General features: G+C 39.1%; 1 protein-coding gene across 4 annotated transcripts in view; it reads right to left on the reverse strand.

Annotated features, from left to right (window-relative positions):
* The window catches only part of LRBA (LPS responsive beige-like anchor protein), a 787,299-nt gene that overhangs the window by 487,258 nt on the left and 283,845 nt on the right, over positions 1 to 16,196 (reverse strand). For all 4 annotated transcript variants that reach the window (XM_033215458.1, XM_033215456.1, XM_033215457.1 and 1 more), the window contains one exon: positions 11,380 to 11,488. In XM_033215458.1, the coding sequence (XP_033071349.1) occupies positions 11,380 to 11,488 (109 nt within the window). The remainder of the gene's footprint in view (positions 1 to 11,379; positions 11,489 to 16,196) is intronic.

Consider the following 16,196-nt stretch of genomic DNA (forward strand, 5'->3'; position numbering starts at 1 on the left):
AAAAGTAACCCATTTACAACAGAAACATATAAAATTAAATACCTAGAAATAAATTTAATGAAAGTAGTGAAAGATCTCTATAATAAAAACAATAAATCACTGATAAGGAAAATTGAAGAGAATATTAAAAAATGGAAGGATATTCTATGTTTATGGATTGGCAAATCAATACTGTTAAAATACCCATATTACACAAAGCAATCTACAGATTCAATGCAATCTCTATCAAAATGCTAATGACATTCTTCAAAGAAATTTTTTAAAAATCCTAAAATTTATGTGGAATCAAGACTCAAAATATCCAAAGCTATCCTGAGCAAAAAGAATAAAACTGGAGGAATTAGATTATCTGACTTCAAATTATATTACTGAGTTACACTAACCAAAAGAGAATGGTATTAGAATAAAAACAGACACATAAGCCAATGGAACAAAAAGAGGACCCGGAAACAAACCCACACAACTACAAGAAATGAATTTTCAACAAAGGTGCCAAGGACAAACATTGGAGAAAAGACACTCTCTTCAATAAATGGCACGGGGAAAACTAGTTATCCATATGCAGAAGAATGAACCTTGATCCCTACACCTCACACCTTATGTAAAAATCAAATCAAAATGGATTGAAGACTTAAATCTAAGACTTCAAACTGTGAAACTACTCCAAAAAAAAAAACTGAGGAAACTCTCCAGGACATTGGTCTGGGCAAAAATTTCTTCAGTAATACCCCATAGTCACAAGCAACCAAAGCAAAAATGAATAAATGGGATCATATCAAGTTAAAAAGCTACCACACAGCAAAAGAAACAGTCAACAAAGTGAAGAGACAACCCATAGAATGGAAGAAAATATTTGCAAAGTTACCCATCTGACAAGAGATTAATAAGCAGAATATGTAAGGAACCCAAACAACTCTATAGGAAAAAATAATAATCCAATTTAAAAATGGGCAAAATATTTGAATAGACATTTCTCAACAGAAGACATACAAATGGCAAACAGGCACATGAAAAGGTGCTCAGGCCAGGTGCAGTGGCTCATGTCTGTAAACCCAGAACTTTGGGAGGCCGAAGCGGGCAGATCACTAGAGGTCAGGAGTTTGAGATCAGCCTGGCCAATATAGCAAAATCCCATCTCTACTAAAAAAACAAAAATTAGCTAGGCATGATGGCACAGGCCTTTAATTCCAGCTACAAAGGAGGCTAAGCCATGAGAATCCCTTGAACCAGGGAGGTGGAGGTTGCAGTAAGTCAAAAATCGCATCATTGCACTCCAGCCTGGGTGACAGAGTGAGGCTCTGTCTCAAAGAAAAAAAGAAAAAAAAGAAAGAAAGAAAAGATGTTCAAGGGCTGGGCACTGAGACTCACACCTGTAATCCCAGCACTTTGGGAGGCTGATGAAGACAGATCACTTAAGGCCTGGAGTTCAAGACCAGCCTGACCAACACAGCGAAACCCCATCTCTACTAAAAATACAAAAATTAGCTGGGTGTGGTAGCACAAGTCTTTAATCCCAGCTACTCGTGTGGCTCAGCCATGAGGGTCGTCCGAAGCAGGGCAGTGGAGGTTGCAGTGAGCCAAGATCATGTCAATGTACTTCAGCATGGGCAACAGAGCAAGACTGTGTCTCAAAAAACAAAACAAAACAAAACAAAACAAAAGGTGCTCAATATCACTGATCATCAGAGAAATGCAAATCAAAAGTACCATGAGATATCATCTCACTTGAGTTAAAATGGCTTGTATCCAAAAGTCAGTTAATAACAAATGCTGTCAAGGATGTGGAGAAAAAGGAACCCACATACACTATTGGTGGAGGGTAAATTAGTAAAAATCACTATACGAACAGTCTGGAGGTCCCTCAGAAATCTAAAATAGAGCTACTATACGATCCAGCAATCCCACTGCTAGGTATATATCCAAAAGAAAGGAAATCAATATATTGAAGAGATATCTGTACTCTCAGGTTTGTTGCAGCACTATTTATAATGGCTAAGATTTAGAAGCAACCTATATGTCCAGCAAAAGATGAATGGATAAAGAAAATGTGGTACTTACACACAACGGAGTACTATTCGGCCATAAAAAGGAATGAGATTCTTTCATTTGCAACAACATGGATGAAAATGGAGATCATTATGTTAACTGAAATAAGCTATGCACAGAAAGACAAACGTCTCATGTTCTCATTTATTTGTGGAATATAAAAATCAAAACAATTAAATTTTTTCAATTGAACTCTGAACAACTGAACTCTGAGATTAAAATAGTTGAACTCAGAGAGATAGTGGAAGGATGGTTACCAGAGGCTAGGAAGAGTAGTGAGGGTGTCACGGGGAGGTGATGATGATCAAAGGTATAGAAAAAATAGAACGAATGAATAAGATCTAATATTTGATAGCAAAACAGGAGACAATAGTCAATAATAATTTAATTGTGCATTTTAAAGCAACTAAAATGGTATATCTGGATTGTTTATAACCTAAAGGATAAGTACTTGAAGAGATGGATACCCAATATTCCATGATGTGATTATTATGCACTGCATTCCTGTACCAAAATACCTCATGTACTACATAAATACACCTACAATGTACCCACAAATATTACAAAGAATTAATAAAAAATTAATAAAAAATCATAATTACACTGAAAAGAATTAACTAAAATGGCTGGGTGGAATTCTATGTCAAAACTCATGTTTAAAAACTGAAGCCATCAACTTCTTAAATTTTTCATAATTTATTAACCTTCTATTCTTTCAGAAAATAATTTTCCTTTAGTTAAAGAAACACTTCCGGCCGGGCGCGGTGGCTCAAGCCTGTAATCCCAGCACTTTGGGAGGCCGAGACGGGCGGATCACGAGCAGGAGATCGAGACCATCCTGGCTAACACGGTGAAACCCTGTCTCTACTAAAAATACAAAAAACTAGCCGGGCGAGGTGGCGGCGCCTGTAGTCGCAGCTACTCGGGAGGCTGAGGCAGGAGAATGGCGTGAACCCGGGAGGCGGAGCTTGCAGTGAGCTGAGATCCGGCCACTGCACTCCAGGCTGGGTGACAGAGCAAGACTCCGTCTCAAAAAAAAAAAAAAAAAGAAACACTTCCTTGTTTTTTCCATAATTATTTTTATTTTGCTAAATTTTATACAATACTGCAATAAATAGCCATGTATACCTATCTTTAAATACTATTATTTTTATTCCTAACAGATACATTCACAAAAATTGGATTACTCGGACCATATTGCTTTCCCATAAGACTAAAAATGTACTTTCCGTTAGCAATACAAAAGAACAGCATTGCCCCTTTCATCTCCTTTACTCTCTTCAACAGTACATTATCATCCTATTTACTTTCTCTCAGTCGAAGACTGGAAAATTGATAGATAATAATTTCTCTGATTTGCATTTTCTTGGATATTTGTGTGAGTATCCTTCTCATGTTTACTAGTCACTTTTAGGTTCTTTTGTGAATTTCTTATTCATATATTCAGGATATATTCTTTATTCTTTACTTTTACTTTATTCTTACAACTTTCCTGAATATATACATATTCATATATAATAATTCATATATAATAATTCTTATAGGAATTATTAGTACAGTGAATATATTAATCATTTATCAGTCATAAGCATTGTGTTTTTCCAAGTTGTTCATGGTATCTTTCCTCCACTTAATGTTATAGGTAATAACAGATGCCTACTTTTATATTTCTACTTTCTAAATATCCTATATTTTGGTTACAAAATTCACATATATGCCCAAGTTCTACTTTTACAGTTTTCCAAATATGTTTCTAAAGTATTTACCATGTCATCTTCCTCCCTATTGCTCATTTCATCAGGAAGATTTTTAATATATGCTGCCTTTATAGTGGTGTTTTAATTTCTGGAGAGGCAAGTACAATCTCATCACTTTTTCACAAATGGTAGGACTATATTAAAGCATTTATTTTTTCACATTAACCGAATATTTAAATATCCAAATATAAAATTTGCATGTCTTAAATTTGTTATGAAGAATATTTAAATGCCAAATCAACTCTACTGTTATTTTAATGGAGTGGCTTACATTAAATGGATATGTTGAGTTTACACATTAACTTAAGAAAAACGAATATTTTTGTGATGTAAAATTTTCTATCTTTGACTATAAAAGACAGTAATGGAGTCTTTTTTCCAGTTGGAAAACTGGAAAAATACAAATAATGTTGGCATATTAAGTAACAGCATTCTGCCAATGTTAATCTTCTGATTTTGATAACTGTACCAGAATAAGACAGAGAATGTGCTTAGGAAATTTCCACTCAAGTATTTTGAGATAGAAGAGAATCCTGACTTTAACTTACTCTCAAATTCAGAAAAGCAAAGCATAAAGAGAAAGAGAATAAACGTAGCAAAAATTTAACAATCACAAGATCTGGGAGAACAGTGAACAGGAGTTCCTGCTTTATTCTTACAACTTTCCTGAAAGCCTCAAATTACTTCAAAACAAAAGACTGATTCTCTCTCTCTCTCTCTCTCTCTCTTTTTCTCTCTCTCACACACAGACACACAGACACACACACACACACACACACATATACATACACACACACACACACACCTCAAGACCCCAAGATAGACTATCCAGCATGGAATTAGTTTATGTCAGGCCTTTGAGCCCAAGCTGAGTCATCGCATCCCCTGTGACCTGCACTTATATGCCCAGATGGCCTGAAGTAACTGAAGAATCACAAAAGAAGTGAAAATGGCCTGTTCCTGCCTTAACTGATGACATTCCACCACAAAAGAAGTGAAAATGGCCAGTCTTTGACTTAATTGATGACATTACCTTGTGAAATTCCTTTTCCTGGCTCATCCTGGCTCAAAAAGGCTCCCCCACTGAGCACCTTGAGACCCCTACTCCTGCCCAGAGAATAACCCCCCTTGACTGTAATTTTCCTTTACCTACCCAAATCTTATAAAATGGTCCCACCCCTATCTCCCTTCCCTGACTCCCTTTTCCGACTCAGCCTGCCTGCACCCAGGTGAAATAAACAGCCTTGTTGCTCACACAAAGCCTGTTTGGTGGTCTCTTCACATGAACACGAGTGACATTTGGTGCTGTGACTCGGATTGGGGGACCTCCCTTGGGAGATCAATCCCCTGTCCTCCTGCTCTTTGCTCCGGGAGAAAGATCCACCTATGAACTCTGGTCCTCAGACCAACCAGCCCAAGGAACATCTCACCAATTTTAAATCAGGTAAGGAGCCTCTCTTTTTACTCTCTTCTCCAACCTCTCTCACTATCCCTCAGCCTCTTTCTCCTTTCAATCTTGGCGCCACACTTCAATCTCTCCCTTCTCTTAATTTCAGTTCCTTCCTTTTCTGGTAGAGACAAAGGAGACACATTTTATCCGTGTCACGGACTCAGGAAGACAGTCTTCCCTTGGTGTTTAATCACGCAGGGACGCCTGCCTTGGTCCTTCACCCTTAGTGGCAAGTACCGCTTTTCTGGAGGTCAAGAACCCCCCAACCCCTTCTCTCCCAGTCTCTACCTCTTCTCCGCTTTTCTGGGGGGCAAGAACCCCCCCAACTCCTTCTCTACGTGTCTCTACCCCTTCTCCACTTTTCTGGAGGGCAAGAAACCCCCAACCCTTTCTCTCGGTGTCTCTACCCCTTCTCCACTTTCCTGGGGGGCAAGCACCTCCCACCCCTTCTCTCCATGTCTCTACCCTTCTCTTTAAACTTGCCTCCTTCACTATGGGCAATCTTCTACCCCTCCATTCCTTCTTCTCCCTTAGCCTGTGTTCTCAAGAACTTAAAACCTCTTCAACTCTCACCTGACCTAAAATCTAAGCGTCTTATTTTCTTTTGCAACACCGCTTGACCCCAATACAAACTCGGCACTTTCAATTTTTCCATACTACAAGACCTAAATAATTTTTGTCAAAAAATGGGCAAATGGTCTGAGATGCCTTATATCCAGGCATTTTTCACACTTCGTTCCCTCCCAAATCTCTGCTCCCAATGTGATTCCTCCCAAATTCTCCTTCTTTCCCTCCCACCTGTCCCCTCAGTCCCAACCCCAAGTGTCGCTGAGTCTTTCCAGTCTTCCTTTCCTACAGACCCATCTGACCTCTTCCCTCCTCCCCAGGCCGAGCTAAGTCTCAATTCTTCCTCAGCCTCCGCTCCTCCACCCTATAATCCTTCTATCACCTCCCCTCCTCACACCCAGTCTGGCTTACAGCTTAGTTCCACGACTAGCTCTTCCCCACCTGCCCAACAGTTTCCTCTTAGAGAAGTGGCTGGAGTTGAAGGCATAGTCAGGGTACATGTACCTTTTTCTCTATCAGACCTCTCTCAGATCAGTCAGCATTTAGGCTCTTTCTCATTAGACCCCACTAAATATATACAAGAATTCCAATATCTAACTCTGTCCTACAATTTAACCTGGAGTGACTTAAATGTCTTCCTGACTTCTACCTTCTCCTGAGATGAACTGGAAAGAGTTTTTTCTCTAGCCCAATGTCATGCTGATAACTGCCAGCTTCACGAGCCAGACCTCCAGGAAGGCATTAGAGCAGTTCCCCGAGAGGATCCCCAATGGAACTATCAGGAAGATTCCCCAGGTATAGCTAGGCGAGATTACATGATTTCTCGCCTAGTTGAAGGGCTTAAAAAGGCAGCTTACAAAGCTGTTAATTATGACAAGCTTAAAGGAACTACGCAAGGTAAAGACGAAAACCCAGCCCAGTTCATGGCCTGCTTAGCAGCAACCCTTAAACACTTTACCACCCTAGACCCAGAAGGTCGCCTTATTCTTAATACGCATTTTATCACCCAATCCACTCCTGACATTAGGAAAAAACTTCAAAAATTTGAATCTGGCCCTCAAACACCACAACAGGAATTAATCAACCTTGCCTTCAAGGTGTACCAGAAGGCAACGCATTTCTGAGTTACAATTACTTGCCTCTGCTTTGAGACAAAACCCAGTCACACTTCCAGTATACAAGAACTTCAAAATGCCTAAGCTGCACACGCCTAAGCCACAGCAGTCAAGCATTCCTACAAGACTTCCTCCATCAGGATCTTGCTTCAAGTGCCAGAAATCTGGCCACTGGGCCAAGGAATGCCCACAGTCCAGGATTCCTCCCAAGCCATCCCATATGTGCAGGGACCCACTGGAAATCAGACTGCCCAGCTCACCTGGCAGTCACTCCTAGAGCCCCTAAAGCTCTAGCCCAAGGCTCTCTAACTGACTCCTTCCCAGATCTGCTAGGCACAGCGACTGAAGATTGACACTGCCTGATCGCCTCGGAAGCCCCCGGGACCATCACAGACACCCAGCTTTGGGTAACTCTCACAGTGGAGAGTAAGTCCATCTCCTGTTTAATCGATACGGGAGCTACACACCCCACATTACCTTCTTTTCAAGGGTCTGTTTCCCTTGCCCCAATAACTGTTGTGGGTATTGACAGCCAAGCTTCAAAACCCCTTAAAACTCCCCACTCTGGTGCCAACTTGGACAACATTCTTTTAAGCACTCTTTTTTAGTTATCCCCACCTGCCCAGTTCCCTTATTAGGCCAAGATATTTTAACCAAATTATCTGCTTCCCTGACTATTCCTGGAGTACAGCCATATCTCATTGCCGCCCTTCTTCCCAACCCAAAGCCTCCTTTGCATCTTCCTCTCATATCCCCCCACCTTAACCCACAATCCCTCAGACCAACCAGCCCAAGGAATATCTCACCAATTTTAAATTGGGTAAGCGGCCACTCTTTTTACTCTCTTCTCCAACCTCTCTCACTATCCCTCAACCTCCTTCTCCTATATCAACTCTACTCCCCCCATATTTGGACCTCTCACAAACTACTATTCCTGTGGCCGCTCCTTTATCTCTCGGCAAAAACCCACTGGAATTCCCCTAGGTAACCTTTCACCTTCTCGATGTTCCTTTACTCTTCATATCCAAAGCCCAACTACATACATCACTGAAACAATTAGAGCCTTCCAGCTCCATATTACAGACAAGCCCTCTATCAATACTGGCAAACTTAAAAACATTAGCAGTAATTATTGCTTAGGAAGACACTTACCCTGTATTTCATTCCATCCTTGGCTACCTTCCCCTTGCTCTTCAGACTCTTTTCCAAGGTCCTTTTCTTGTTTACTTATACCCAGTCCCAAAAATAATAGTGAAAGGTTGCTCATAGATACTCAACATTTTCTCATACACCATGAAAATCGAACCTCTCCCTCTACAGTTACCTCATCAGTCCCCATTACAACCTCTGACAGCTGCCGCCCTAGCTGGATCCCTAGGAGTCTGGGTACAAGACTCCCCTTTCAGCACTCCCTTTCATCTTTTTACTTTGCATCTCCAGTTTTGCCTTGTACAAGGTTTCTTCTTCCTCTGTGGATCCTCTACCTACATGTGTCTACCTGCTAATTGGACAGGCACATGCACACTAGGTTTCCTTACTCCCAAAATTCAATTTGCAAATGGGACCGAAGAGCTCCCTGTTCGCCTCATGACATCGACACGACAAAAAAGAGTTATTCCACTAATTCCCTTGCTTGTTGGTTTAGGACTTTCTGCCTCCACTATTGCTCTCGGTGCTGGAAGAGCAGGCATTTCAACCTCTGTCACAACCTTCCGTAGCCTTTCTAATGACTTCTCTGCTAGCATTACAGACATATCACAAACTTTATCAGTCCTCCAGGCCCAAGTTGACTCTTTAGCTGCAGTTGTCCTCCAAATCCACCAAGATCTTGACTTACTCACTGCTGAAAAAGGAGGACTCTGTATATTCTTAAATGAAGAGTGTTGTTTTTACCTAAATCAATCTGGCCTGGTGTATGACAACGTAAAAAAACTCAAGGATAGAGCCCAAAAACCTACCAACCAAACAAGTAATTATGCTGAACCCCCCCTGGGGACTCTCTAATTGGATGTCCTGGGTCCTCCCAATTCTTAGTCCTTTAATACCTATTTTTCTACTTCTTTTATTCGGACCTTGTATCTTCCGTTTAGTTTCTCAATTCATCCAAAACTGTATCCATGCCATCACCAATCATTCTATGTGACAAATGTTTCTTCTAATAACCCCACAATATCACCCTTTACCACAAAAATCTTTCTTCAGCTTAATCTCTCCCACTCTAGGTTCCCATGCCACTCCTAATCCCACTCGAAGAAGCCCTGAGAAACATCGCCCATTATCTCTCCATGCCACCCCCCAAAAAAAAATTTTCTTTGCTGCCCCAACACTTCAATACTATTTTATGTTATTTTTCTTATTAATATTAGAAGCCAGGAATGTCAGGCCTCTGAGCCCAAGCTGAGCCATCGCATCCCCTGTGACCTGCACATATGTGCCCAGATGGCCTGAAGTAACTGAAGAATCACAAAAGAAGTGAAAATGGCCTGTTCCTGCCTTAACTGATGACATTCCACCACAAAAGAAGTGTAAATGGCTGGTCCTCGCCTTAAGTGATGACATTACCTTGTGAAATTCCTTTTCCTGGCTCATCCTGGCTCAAAACAGCTCCCCCACTGAGCACCTCGCAACCCCCACTCCTGCCGCCAGGGAACAACTCCCCTTTGACTGTAATTTTCCTTTACCTACCCAAATCCTATAAAACGGCCCCACCCCTATCTCCCTTCCCTGTCTCTCTTTTCGGACTCAGTCCGTCTGCACCCAGCTGAAATAAACAGCCTTGTTGCTCACACAAAGCCTGTTTGGTGGTCTCTTCACACAGACATGAGTGATAGTTTATATTTTTTCTTATTTGTTTCGATAAAATTTTGTAGCTTCATTCCAAAGAGCATGTGTACTTTTCTTGCAGAATTTGGCCCAAAGCACTGTTTTTGTCATATCTATGAACACACTGTATTTCTGATGTCCATTCTTAGCTGGTTACTGACTTTCAAAGAAAAGCTATTAATTTTTTGCATAACTCTCTCATATCTAATAATCTCACCAAATTCTTTTATTAACTCTGGTAGAAAAATGTTCAAGATCCAGGTACACCTCAGGACACAAGAATTATATTTTCCTAGACCATAGCATTAGAAATTTGAAACTAATCTTATTTTTTTCTTTAATAGCATTTATATTAGCTATATCTTACACTTGCAAGAACATCAAAAAATATGTTAACAACACTGATAGTAGGTATCACTCATTTTTCCTGATTTTAAAAGAGATGACTTTAATCATTTAAAATATTTAATAGTCTTGACCATATTTGTATTGTTTTCTTATATAAATCTTTTTCTCTGAGTTTTAATAGGGCTGGCAGCTAAAAATCATCATATGCTTTTTTTTCTACCTTTACTGATATCTTCATGTGTTTTCTATTTTTAATTTGTTGATGTAATTTATTTTGCAGTAGATATCCAAAATAAACATTTTATAATTCCAGTAAAAGTTTTCAGTCATCATACTATATAATTCATTCTTTATATTGATGAATTATGTTATTTAAAGTTATAGTTTAAATATTATACTTATATTCTTAAGCGAAATTGGTCTTCTAGAGTTTTATTTTTCTAGAATAGTTTTCAGATTTGCTGGTTGTGTAAAATTCACTTGGAAGATTTTTCATCTTTTCTAATGTACCAGAAAAATGTCAGCAACATATGAGTTTATCTGTTATTGACATGTTAGAAGCCATACAGTGCTTTTAAATATTTTTCCAATTCTATAGCAAATGTACTACTTGTCAAATTTTCTAGTTTACCTTAGGTGAATATGGGTCATTTTTATAGCTACAAAACCATTAATTTCCTGTAGAAATTTATATTTCTTATACATGTTCAGGCACAACTGCTGAGATAAGCAATGGTCCCGGGATGGGTTTATCACTTAGTCCTCTCCTATGATAATCCAAGGAGAGAGGTGTATGCTCCCTCATTTCCTCAGCTACAAACAATATTATGCTCCAAACCCTAAAGACAGAGAAATCTCAAACCTGTGTGTTCAGCTCCTCTCGAGAAACCTGGATGATCTTACCTTTGCCACAGAGATTTTCATTTCTGGCTAACTAGCTCTGTTTTGCCCAGAAAGGGAGAACTCCTTCACCAGTTTTCTTTATAGGAAAACCATCAGAGTCAAGACTCACCTCTCATTATTAACATTATATCAGCCAAACAAGAAGCTTCTCTGATCAAGCTTCTCTGGTAGTTCAACTGCAATTGAGACCAGAGGCTAAAGAGACATGTACTATCTCCCAGAACCCCCATGACTCTCCCATAAACCTAGATTTTAATTTTTTGATGACATATACTATGTTTCTTTGGACCTGCCATTTTACTGGGACAATTTGCCATGATTATCATTAAAAAACGGTAATTTCCACACACCAACCACATGTGTAACCTACCTCAAATTCCGCATGTCTGTGAATATCTTCTGCTCTCTGCCTGCTCAGGATAAATTCAGCTTCATTTGCTACTCTTACTAGATGATCTTTCATTGTCTGGCTAAGCAATCTGTAAAAAATGAATGTTATCAAATAAATATATGTATTCACACACAACATAAACGATTATTCACTGCTTACTGTGGAGAGGAAGGAATCCTTACTTTCTTCTTTTGACATCATACACAATGAGGTACCATTATTTCACATTAAATAATTGAGGAATGTAACAACAGCAAAAGGTTACCCTTCTGGCAATAGCAGATTGGCTTCTATCAGACTAGACACGTAACAAAAGCAACTAAAAATACTAGATTAAAGTTGTGTTTTAATCTTTTAAAATGCATTGGAAAGTTACCAAGGCAGCCAAAATTAACCAGGGAAGATCACAGAGAAGAAAGCACACAAAAGATAATCAGTTTGACTTTTTACATTAAAGCATTTGCTATTCCCAAGTGAGAACAGAGGAGCTACACAGACCTGTCACTAGTCTCACAAAGATAAATAGAAAAAAACTGAGGTTCGCAGTCTGTCAACGTGGAGGAGTCCTGCCTGGTAGACTACCCAAGAGTTACAACAGGTATCAGGCATACCCCAGAAAGCAAGAAATAGATCAGGCCTCAAAACACTGAAACAGACCTTCAGAGAACATCTGGTGATTGGTATTTAGGTTAACTGGTAGCCAAAAAGCTAAGCAAAGCTTTCAGGGTGGGGAGAAAAAATCAGAAATACCAATGCAGAAGGGCCATGGTAAAACCCCAGGTTTTCAGAGGACCTCAGAAGGGCTACATACTAGGAGAAGCCAAAACAGGCCAAACTCTCACAAGAACTTAAAAAAAAAAAAACCCAGCCCTTGAGTCAGCTCAGACCCTAAATTAATACAATCAGCTATTAGTCTAACTGCTAATCAGAAACCAAAAGGAAGTCCTTTCTAAAGGAAGATAGTATCATAGAGGCTTAAATTTACCCTTGCAATTTTAAAATACAATTTTCAGCATTCAGTCACCAATTAACGGCACAAGAGACAATATCATACAAATGAAAACTAAATAGAAACTGGCTCATATCTGGACATTGAAATGAATGTAGTTAATATGTTTAGAACTCATTGTGTAATAGAGAATTCCAGTAAAGAATGAAAACTGTAAAAGTACTGAAAAAATAAATAAATATAAAAATAGATTTACTGGGTTATTAAGCTCAGCCAAAAAAGGAAAAATTAACTGAAAGATAGATCAATGACAACTAGACTGAAACACAGTAAGAAAACTTAATGAAAATTGAACAAAATAAATAACAGACATACAGGACATGGTAAAAGGATCTGATATAAGTGTATCTATAGTATAAGAAAGAGTAGACACATAATTAGAAAAAAGCAATATTTGAAGAGATAATGGCCAAGATTTTTCAAAATTGGGAAAAAACTCTGAGCGATATGTTGATGGAGTGCTACAAAACCCAAACAGAGTTTTTAAGGATACTCCACTTAGGCAGTAATAGTAAAACTATCAAAGAAAAAAATTCTTCATAGCAGACGGGGGAGAGGCCTTCAAAAGAACAACAATAAGCCTAATGGAAGCCAGATAAGAATGCAATGATCTATTTAAAATACTAAACAAAAATACTACCTAAAAGGCCAGGCCAGTGGCTCACACCTGTAATCCCAGCACTTTGGGAGGCCCAGGCAAGGGGATCACATGAGGCCAGTAGTTCAAGACCAGCCTTGGCAATGTAGTGACATTCCATCTCTACCAAAAAAGTTTTTTTTAATTAGCTCGGCATGGTGGTACATGCCTATGGTCCCAGCTCCTCAGGAGCCTGAGGCAGAAGGATCACTTGAGTCAATGAGTTTCAAGTTATAGTGAGCCATGATCCCACCACAGCACTCCAGCCTGAGCAACAGAGAGAGATCCTGTCTCAAAACAAACCAACCAACCACCTAAGAATTCTATCCTCTTCAAGATCAGCCTGGCTAACATAGTGAAACTCTGTCTCTACTAAAAATACAAAAATTAGCCAGGCATGATGACAGGTGCCTCTAATCCCAGATACTAGGGAGGCTGAGGTGGAAGAATGGCTTGAACGTGGGTGGCGAAGCTTGCAGTGAGCCGAGATCGCGTCATCACACTCCAGCCTGGGCGACAGAGCGAGACTCCGACTCAACAAAAAAAAAAAGGAAAGAAAGAAAAGAATTCTATCCTCAAAAAGTATCCTTCAATAATGAAATTTAAAGGGTCCAGAATATACCACTGTCGGATAAAAGAGTCTTTTTCTGAACTTCCTTTATCTGCCTAAACGGAGAAGCTCCCAAAAGAATTTAGCTTTCATCAATCCCTTCCCAGGGAGTTTTGCAACCAAGGAAGATTGACTATTATCAGTAAAGATGAGAAGTTAGTACCAGGATAAGAAATTATCTAAATAGACATTGTTACAAAACTGTAATATCACTTAACTATTCTCCTAAGGGCCCACTTACTGTTTGCAAAATCATTAGCTTCCCCAAATGTGTCCTTCATGACCTCACTTTTACCCTATTAAAATGGTATGTATATAACCCCAAATTCTAACCCCCTCCTTGAGTCACATTTTTCTGTGAATTTTTTTTTTTTTTTTTTTTTTTTTTTTGAGACGAAGTTTTGCTCTGTCGCCCAGGCTGGAGTATAATGGCACGATCTCGGCTCACTGCAACCTTCGCCTCCTGGGTTCAAGCGATTCTCCCGCCTCAGCCTCCCAAGTAGCTGAGATTACAGGCACCCGTCATCATGCCCGGCTAATTTTTGTATTTCTAGTAGAGACGAGGTTTCACCATATTAGCCAGGGTGGTCTTGAACTCCTGTCCTCAGGTGATCCACCCGCCTTGGCCTCCCAAAGTGCTGGGATTACAGGCGTGAGCCAAAGCAGCCAGCCGAATTCTGACATACTTATTTATGACTAAAAATAGATTTTTTTTCTTTTTTTTTTTTTTTTTTTGAGACAGAGTCTCGCTCTGTTGCCCAGGCTGGAGTGCAGTGGCCGGATCTCAGCTCACTGCAAGCTCCGCCTCCCAGGTTCACGCCATTCTCCTGCCTCAGCCTCCCGAGTAGCTGGGACTACAGGCGCCCGCCACCTCGCCCGGCTAGTTTTTTGTATTTTTTAGTAGAGACGGGGTTTCACCGGGTTAGCCAGGATGGTCTCGATCTCCTGACCTCATGATCCGCCCGTCTCCGCCTCCCAAAGTGCTGGGATTACAGGATTGAGCCACCGCGCCCGGCCTAAAAATAGATTTTTTTTCTTGCTAATCTGTGTTTGTCTGTTTAATTCACAGGTCCCCAAACAACAAACCTAAGAGGTTAGAGGAAAACTTTTCTTCATCACCAAAAGCAAAATAAGAACATTCCATGACAAATAAAATAGTGAGAATTTGTCACCAGCCAACCAACATTCTTCACAAGGATGAAAAATAATGTAAGATTGATACAAGTCAAGGAAAACAATCGGAGCAATGAAAATGACAAACGTGGGTAAATCTAAAAGAATACTGAATATTTGCAATAATTATGTAACTTCTAGAATTAAAAAATACTACAATCTCAAATATATAACCACAGCATACAAGGCAAGAGAAACTAAATGAATTACTGTTATAAGTTTCTTGTATCGTACATAGATTGGCAAAAGAATCAGTTTATGTAAGATGTTAATTATAATAGTAATATTACAATCTCTGGGTAACCACTAAAGCTTTTTAAAATAATATATAACCATCAAGTTAACGGGGAAAAAATTAAGGAACAAATACTTAGCTCAAAAGAAGGAAAAAAAAAGAAACACAAGATATGGAGCAAATATAAAGGACATAAATAATAAGATGATAAATTTTAACCTAAACATATCAGAAATACATAGAAAGTAAACATTTAGTAGTAAAATTATTGTCAAATCCATTTTTTTAAGTATATGATGCTTGTAAGTGACACGATTTCAATATAAGGTTGAACAAAGATTGAAAAGTATAGTTTCAGAAAACAAACAATTTTTAAAAGCTAAAAGAAAGGTAATAAACTTCTGTTAGTATGAGAAGCAAGCAGAAATAACAAGATAAGCCTGTTAAATTAATAAGAGGATAAATGAACTACAGATACAGAAATTTAGTATTTTGAGATTCTAAATTTGTATGCTCCTAAGAATATGGCCTACTATCAGATATAGAATATAAAAAGTTATAGAATATTTTTTAACCTGACCTGACTGACATATTGAGAACTTTATACCCAGTAAGTGAATAATAAATATTATTTTCAGGTAAACATGGAATATATTCAAAAAATAGGCAAAATGTGGGGTCATAAAGCAATTTATAGTGAATTTCAAATGATGAAATCATACTGAATATGTTCTTTGATACATTTCAATTAAACTAGAAATAACAGGATACAGATCACTCTGCAAGAAGCTCTAAGCTGACCACAGATTTTCCTAACCTCCTGTTATCCACAGCATTATGTAATCTTCTCCTTTACAGTGTAGGAAGGAGATGGGGCTTGCCTCTAAGCAAGAAAATATGGCAACAATGAAGGAATAACACTTCAATAATTACATTAAACAAGATGGTAATTTGCATCTTGCTAGCAGACTCTATTGACACTCTCCCTTAATGGCTAAGCTAAAGAAATCTGCCATGTTATGAGCTGCCCTGTGTAGAGGCCTCCACGGCAAGGAGCTGAGTAGAGCCCCAGACAACAGCCCACAAGGAATTCAGATTCTCAGTCTAACGACTCAAAATGAACCGAATTCTG

The sequence above is a fragment of the Trachypithecus francoisi genome, unplaced genomic scaffold, assembly GCF_009764315.1.
Source record: "Trachypithecus francoisi isolate TF-2019V2 unplaced genomic scaffold, Tfra_2.0 Lachesis_group1, whole genome shotgun sequence".
NCBI classification, from domain to species: Eukaryota; Metazoa; Chordata; class Mammalia; order Primates; family Cercopithecidae; genus Trachypithecus; species Trachypithecus francoisi.